The 8,797-nt window shown below is 38.3% G+C and overlaps 1 protein-coding gene across 1 annotated transcript; it reads right to left on the minus strand.

Moving 5' to 3' along the window:
- Positions 1-1,530: 1,530 nt before the first annotated feature.
- Positions 1,531-3,409, minus strand: LOC121377763. The gene is made up of 2 exons (XM_041505855.1): positions 3,162-3,409; positions 1,531-2,152 (listed from the first exon to the last, which is right to left on the minus strand). The coding sequence occupies exons 1-2, from the start codon at positions 3,397-3,399 to the stop codon at positions 1,932-1,934; spliced, it is 459 nt and encodes a 152-aa protein (XP_041361789.1). The 5' UTR covers positions 3,400-3,409; the 3' UTR covers positions 1,531-1,931.
- Positions 3,410-8,797: the final 5,388 nt, after the last annotated feature.

Below are 8,797 nucleotides of genomic sequence, written 5' to 3' on the forward strand. Positions count from 1 at the left end.
AACAAAATTAATAAGTTTACAGCGCGCTCCCTCTTCATTTATGTATTATTTATCCACATTTTAATAATTTTATAGCCTTAATACAAAAATAATATATATATCATTTAACAAGGCAGGTGTCTTGTCTGTGCCTTTGGTAGTATTCTTATTAATATTTCCCCGATTACGTCCCTAGGTTTCATAGATTAATGTAGTAACAGCGTATTTATGGATGACTTAATAGTGTTTGATTTATGGGTCAACCAAGGGGCCACCTCGGTTTCGCCGTGGATCGTCATGGGTGCGTTTTCCTCCTCACGGCGGGCTCGACACGTAAAACTTTCTGGCGCTTCATTTGCCTCTCACTAAATTCATCTTTCTTCAATATGCCGGTAACAAATGCACAAAGTACAATGCTAGAGTCAACCTTGGAATAAAAATGGCTTAGGTCTTCTCTCTAGCAACTGCTCTGAGCGAATGCCAATCGTTCTAATTCCGATAAAAGATACCACGGAAACCTACGCTACGACAACGTAGGATGCGAAACAAACCCCCAGAAATATATATATATATATATATATATATATATATATATATATATATATATATATATATCATGCCCGTACGCAGGGGGAGGGGGGGGGGGGTGGGTGGGAGGTGGGGGGTGCGTACGCATCCCCATAGTCTGCCGAGGTCCGTTCGTGGATGTGTAAAAAATATATATATATATACCAATTTACTTCACAGAATGCAGGAAAATGCATCTCATGCATTCTAGATTTTAAAAAAATCTAGGGGTATGCCCCCGGATCCCCCTAGCAACTCCGGACCTTTGGCCGTCGATTACGCACCCCCTCATATACATTTCTGCGTACGGGCCTGTATATATATATATGCGCGACGAAGTAGGTCTATCTGGAAGCGCTAGAATGCATTGGCGCTAACAGAGAGCGCGGGACGAGAATTCTTGTTTACATCTATTTAAATCATTTCGTATTTCTGTCACACTTTGAGAATGCAAATTCTGGAAGTTCCTTACAGTATAGAGACCGACAATGAAAATCAAATCATGATACAGGGGTTTCCCCAGGGCCACCATTTGTCGGATGTAAGCAGTTATAACCATTCAACATTCGGTCCTCAGAAGTGGTAAGTTCCGTTTAACGATACCACTAGAGCACCTTGATTTATTAATCATCGGCTATTGGATGTCAAGCAGTTTTGACAGTTTTTGAGAGAAAACCCGCTACATTTTCCCATTAGTAGCAGGGAACCTACACTTTCCACTACACAGGATAGCACGGGCGTTGCTAAGTAGGACGGATCTGGGCCGGGCTAAGTAGGTCAGGACCAGTCTAAGTAGGTCGGGACCTGTCTAAGTAGGTCGGGATCAGTAGGACGGGGCCGGTAAAAGTAGGACGGGGCAGGGTCACATGACAAGACTGTGACGTCATCAAGATTAAGGTCACGGAAAAGTAGGTCATGGTCACGGAAAACAGGCCAAGGCACCCGGTAGGCTACCATACTACTACGTAACACAAAGCGATAAGAGATGGCTGGACGAATTTTATTTTGTTAGCATGTCGTGCTGAAATTACAAAGACAGAATCAATAAAACTGTCGATTTAAGACATTTATGAAGACATAGAAGAACTTGTAATTGCGAAAGTTTAGCAACTAGACGAGAAAGAAAACCTATTTTAATAAATAAATAAAATACAAAAAAACCCACACCTCAAAAACCAAACAAATCAAAACACAAACAACACAATTCCACCCCGACAAAAACAACACAAGAACAAAAACCCACTCAAAAACCCACAAAAACCTCACAAAAAGCAAAAACAAACAACACAAAACCACAAAAAACCCACACCCAACCCCTGAAAGGCATTTTATTTGCGAACGTTTAGCAGCTAGACAAAAGCAGACAGCAATGTACTGTAGTGACTTTAGAAAGGAATTTCGCAGCCAAACATGCCCTTAAATCCGGAACATGGAATGTATTCCCATCTGAAACGCGTCTTGCTTGTAAAAGCGACACACAGGTTGTTGCCTCCTGCTGTATGATCACTGACTAAATTGTTGTACTCGAACGGGGAATCAGAATCAAACCAATATGCACGTCCTGAGGTTTCGTTGAACTTGGCTCCAATTATTGCATTCATAGGTCCTGGAATCACGAATACAAAATAGTCGGTGCAAATAATGATAATGATGATGATTAATAGAATCGATCACCGCAAGCATACGAAGTACTGAATCTCCAGTAATGGACCTCATTGTGCAGAGATACGGTCCTAATCATTACTGTTTTGTCAATCAGATTTATACAGCATTGTATGTTATGTCTGTATTACCACACCAACCATTCTCCCCTTCCCCCACCCGTCTGCACTGACAACAGTGGGCTGACACTTCCAAACTAGATTACTAAATCAAAGCTAGCATCGGACAGAGTTAACTAGAATAAGTATAGCTGTGATGGTATGCACTCATGAATAACTGTCATAACACTGATATCAGGTGTCTGCGAAAGTTGAACATATCCTTCCCCACCATTGGCACCCACCATGAGTACAGCCAAATCAGCTGTCACGTTAGCCCGAGTACTCCGACTGTAAGAGAGCTAGACGGACATTTGGACATAAATACGCTCTCATTACAGTCAGAGACCAAGCTATGTATTTTTTTGGCAATTGCCGACAACCAAAACGTTGGCAAAGATTTCCGCTCTAATAACACAACAATCCTATGTTTGAGGTCAAATACATTTACATCGACCATTTTGAGTTACTTGATTAAAAAAAAAATGCTTATATTAATTACTAATACATACACTACAGAAAGAAACCCGACAGCACCCACATTCAGCTAAGCTTCAGCAAACTCCGGACAGCAGAATCCTAAGTTCGCCGACCTATATCGTGACGTTGCGTCACATGATCGCCCACTCAGCCATTCCGTCTTCCAGGGGCCGTCTCAAAACGACTATAATGAGAGCGTGTTTATGTCTAAATGTCCGTCTAGCTCTCTTACAGTCAGAGTACTCGGGCTACTGTCAAGTATGCCACTTCATCTAAAAAGGAATGATAAGACATAACCTACCAGGATGTATGGACTAATCAAGTGACGCGTCACAGAGACACTAAAAACTGGCTAAAAGTGTAATTCAAGCATATCTGGCGTGCATTGTCTTATGTAGTGGTTCGACGGACTATTCTTATAAAGAGATGTTGTTTCGGTGTACATGAAACAAACACCGCTTTTCCAATCAACTTCTGCACAGGGTTTGCCATCAGTACCCGGTGTTGTGTCACACCAATCCTTGCAGACGTCAGCGGAGGCTGCATTTACATAGTATCCCTTATACTTGCTCTGCTCCCCCTCCGTATTCCGTACAACGATATACGTGCACATATCTTCTACACCTGGAATAAAGTCGACTTCACTAATATTCGGTCTCAAAATGGTATTTAAATATTTCGTAAATAATACAATTTTTAAATTACAAAATATTTCTGTAACACATTCTGATGCATTAGTAATGTTCAAACAAAAAATGTCCAATAGCAAGTTTGTATTTGGAATTTTTCTAGAGTTCTAAAAACACAAACCTCGTTTATTGTTATTGTAGGGTATATACTACCAAACCAAATCCGATAGACGACAATTGTAATATATGTGTCTAAACTCCTACCTGCAGCGAATCAATCAACATAAACACCACTCATATAAATACTATCGCCCCTTACCCTTAAAGTGAATTGGAAATACTACCCTAGTTCCGCACAAAAGTTGAGATTTTTTTTTTACAGGTATCCCATACATGTTTCAAGCACAAGGCTACTTAACACAGTGGTACTAGATGACATAACATTGCATACATGTTGTGCCCAGACGAAACTATTTTTTTACAACCAACACACTCACATTTATGACCAGTCACAGGACATGTGGTGTTAACTTCTATATAAAAAGTTGGGTGCACCTCGAACTTTTATCCATCCGGAAGTTATTTGGTTTAGTACTACCTGTAAGGAGATGAGATGTACTGACGTCATTCAAATTCATAATTAAAGGGATATTCCTGAGTTAGCTGCATTGTAAGATGTTTCCGACTAATAAACTATTTCTACGACTAAATTTACATATTAAATATATTTGCTTGTTTAGAATATCAGTGTCTGCATGTTCAATGTGTTTCTGGTCGTCTTTATATTTGTAAAATGTCCAAACTGGATTTTGTCTTCGTACGTACGAAAAAAATATTTTTTAAAAATATTAAATGTAACCTAGTAAAAATATCACAACAATCAGAAACACGTTTAATATACAGCTACTAATATATTATGACGGAAAATATATTTGGTATGTAATTACAATTGTTAAAATGTCTCTGTTAGTCGATAACATCTTAAACATTGCAGCAAACTCTGGAATCTCCCTTTAACTGCATTATTACAATGTTTACCGGCCTCGGTGACGTCGTGGTTAGGCCATCGGTCTACAGGCTGGTAGATACTGGGTTCAGATCCCAGTCGAGACATGGGATTTTTAATCCTGATACCGACTCCACACCCTGAGTGAGTGCTCCGCAAGACTCAATGGGTAGGTGTAAACCACTTGCACCGACCAGTGATCCATAACTGGTTCAACAAAGGCCATGGTTTGTGCTATCCTGCCTGTGGGAAGCGCACATACAAGATCCCTTGCTGCCTGTCGTAAAAGAGTAGCCTATGTGGTGATAGCGGGTTTCCTTTAAAAAACAGTGTCAGAATGACCATATGTTTCACGTCCAATAGCCGATGATAAGATAAAAAATCTAGTGGCGTCGTTAAATAAAACAAACTTTATTACAATGCTTCGCCACTTTAATATAAAAGCTATAGCGAACAGACAACACTTAATTTTTCATAATTTTGGACAAGATATTAAGTTAAAAATTAAAAAGATAAAAGCAATAAGAAATAACTTTTGTCAAATATATCATATCAAAACATTACCGTTGCATATGTTATATTTGTTGTGTAAGAAACTAAACCAAGGGTGTGAATAGTGAATGTCATCAACCTCAAAACTACTGAATTATGAAGTTATGGAACAACACTAGAACAGTAAGACTAAATATCAATAGGTATGTGTGTGTGTCCGTGCGTGCGTGCGTACGTGCGTGTGTGTGTAAATGTATGTATGGCAACAAATTAAGAGACCCGTCTACGATCGGGCTGCTGGTGCTCCCTGGCAGTCCCTCCCCCCCCCCCCCCCCCCACCACCTTTCCTGTCCTGGACGGAGGAGCCGGCTCTTGTGCCCATAACAAGCGTGCGCTACAACAGCTTGCTCTGACTGTGTACGTAAAGCCCTATGACCTGACCTGACCTAACCTGACCTGACTTGACCCGTCTACTAGAATTCTATAGGTGAGTCAACACATCAATGCATGTGGAAAAGGTAAATTTACTATATTCCTATTTCGTGAATAGAGGACAATAAACGGGTTACCAGTTATTATCACATTTATGTCCCGAGTGAAATAATTTATCTTTTTATTTTCATTAGTTAAGTCTCCCAGGGCAATATGACTTTTCATCAGACCAATGGGACTGACGAAGGGCAACATCATTATTTACGGAAGGTCACGTGATTAGTTTTCGATCAATAAAAATAGAGATATATTCTCATTATGTAATAAATATATTTATCATATAATAGCTAACATATCCGGTGTAATAAAAATAAGTGATGTTTTTCAGATCACATACTTTTAAAATTTGATAACGTTGCAAATTTGGTGTAAATTAATCGAGGTCACGGCACTAGGTTTATCGACATTTAACCAAACGTCATACGGTGACACGCGATAATTGTAAAAAACAACAACAAAAAACCACAACCCCCCCCCCAAAAAAAAAAAAAAAACAACAAAAAAAAACAAAAAAAAACAACAACAAACAACAACAACAACAAACAAAACATTGATCACTAGTTTACTTTTTATCCAAAATGACATCATTCAAGTTTGACATAATTTTCGTTCAAAATGACACCGTGTCACATATTCGTACGTCATTCGAATATCTAGAAATGTTTGACTGGAATTAAAGCTGCGTATACAGTTTATAAAACACGATGTCTTAAGCATGATCTTATTTAATAAAGATATTATTTAAAAAATGTGTTATGCTTCACATGAATTTGTATTCATAATATATGATATCGACGATACCTAAACACTCTGGTAATAACCCTCCCTCCCTCCCTACCCCTCCCTACCTCTCTCTCTCTCTCTCTCTCTCTCTCTCTCTCTCTCTCTCTCTCTCTCTCTCTCTCTCTCTCTCTCTCTCTCTCTCTCTCTCTCTCTCTCTCTCTCTTGAGGCACATTTGTAAGGCAGTCTGTTTTAATTAACTCATACCCCGTATGCGATGCGCATTTTTCTGAAAAGAAGGAATACAGTAACATGACACTTTAGATCAATTGTTTGGAATTCCATTTTTCTGAAAAGAAGGAATACAGTAACATGACACTTTAGATCAATTGTTTGGAATTCCATTTTTCTGAAAAGAAGGAATACAGTAACATGACACTTTAGATCAATTGTTTGGAATTCATTTTTCTGAAAAGAAGGAATACAGTAACATGACACTTTAGATCAATTGTTTGGAATTCCATTTTTCTGAAAAGAAGGAATACAGTAACATGTCACTTTAGATCAATTGTTTGGAATTCCATTTTTTCTGAAAAGAAGGAATACAGTAACTGACACTTTAGATCAATTGTTTGGAAACATTTTTTTTGAAAAGAAGGAATACAGTAACATGACACTTTAGATCAATTGTTTGGAATTCCATTTTTCTGAAAAGAAGGAATACAGTAACATGACACTTTAGATCAATTGTTTGGAATTCCATTTTTCTGAAAAGAAGAATACTTAACATGACCTTTAGATCAATTGTTTGGAATTCCATTTTCTGAAAAGAAGGAATACAGTAACATGACACTTTAGATCAATTGTTTGGAATTCCATTTTTCTGAAAAGAAGGAATACAGTAACATGACACTTTAGATCAATTGTTTGGAATTCCATTTTTTTGAAAAGAAGGAATACAGTAACATGACACTTTAGATCAATTGTTTGGAATTCCATTTTTCTGAAAAGAAGGAATACAGTAACATGACACTTTAGATCAATTGTTTGGAATTCCATTTTTCTGAAAAGAAGGAATACAGTAACATGACATTTTAGATCAATTGTTTGGAATTCCATTTTTCTGAAAAGAAGGAATACAGTAACATGACACTTTAGATCAATTGTTTGGAATTGCATTTACAGTCTTAAGCCAGGGCGGGTCATAGTCCAGCGGTAAAGTGCTCGATTGATGCGCGGTGTCGGTTTGGGATCGATCCCAGTTGGGCTATTGCTCGTTCCAGCCAGTGCACTACGACTGGTATATCAAATACCGTGGTATGTGCTATCCTGTCTGTGGGATGGTGCCTATAAAAGATCCCTTGCTACTAACAGAAGAATATAGCGGGTTTCCTCTCTAAGACTAAATGTCAAAATTACCAATTGTTTCACATCCAATAGCCGATGATTAATAAATAAATGTGTTCTTGTGATGCCGTTAAACAAACACAAACTTTCTTAAAACAGGTAGTACTTTATTGAAATTTAATATATTGTGATTGTTTCGGATTCCTACAAAAACGTCGTGTGTTTACGTTACATTACCACAACACGTACACGTAACTACACACGCACACACACACATACACACACATACACACACACACACACACACGCACACCCATAGAGAGAGAGAGAAAGAGAGAGAGAGAGACACACACACACACACACAAATACGTACAGATATACACACACACGCACAGACACACACATATGCACACCCACAAACAGAAAGAAAGAAAGAAATGTTTTATTTAACGACGCACTCAACACATTTTATTTACGGTTATATGGCGTCAGACATATGGTTAAGGACCACAGATTTTGAGAGGAAACCCGCTGTCGCCACTACATGGGCTACTCTTCTGATTAGCAGCAAGGGATCTTTTATTTGCGCTTCCCACAGGCAGGATAACACAAACCATGGCCTTTGCTGAACCAGTTATGGATCACTGGTCGGTGCAAGTGGTTTACACCTACCCATTGAGCTTTGCGGAGCACTCACTCAGGGTTTGGAGTCAGTATCTGGATTAAAAATCCCATGTCTCGACTGGGATCCGAACCCAGTACCTACTAGCCTGTAGACCGATGGCCTACCACGACGCCACCGTGGCCGATACCCACAAACAGAGACGCACACAATACGCACATACACAGATACACAAACACACACACGCACAGACACACACACACACACACACACACACACACATATATATATATATATATATATATATATACATATTTACATACACACACACACACACACACACACACACACACACACACACACACACACACATATATATATATATATATATATATATATACAAACACAAACATATATATTCTTTTCATTTGGTAGTCTTAACAACTCAAAACTATAAACATGGCGGAATTAAAATGATAAACGTAAACAATTGCGAAATATCTCTTTAAAAAATAAATAATAATAATAATAAAAATCTATTACAGGTATATCTATACTCGATCTAATTATACATGGCGACTATTTCGTTACTTTTAAACTTGAACGAATACTAAACATTTTGGAAGTGATGCATCACACAGCAGATATTTAGCTTGTATGGAAATAGATTTCGTCCAAAGCAAACTCTAATTGTCCTTCACA

Source organism: Gigantopelta aegis, chromosome 7 (genome assembly GCF_016097555.1).
Source record: "Gigantopelta aegis isolate Gae_Host chromosome 7, Gae_host_genome, whole genome shotgun sequence".
Lineage (NCBI taxonomy): Eukaryota > Metazoa > Mollusca > Gastropoda > Neomphalida > Peltospiridae > Gigantopelta > Gigantopelta aegis.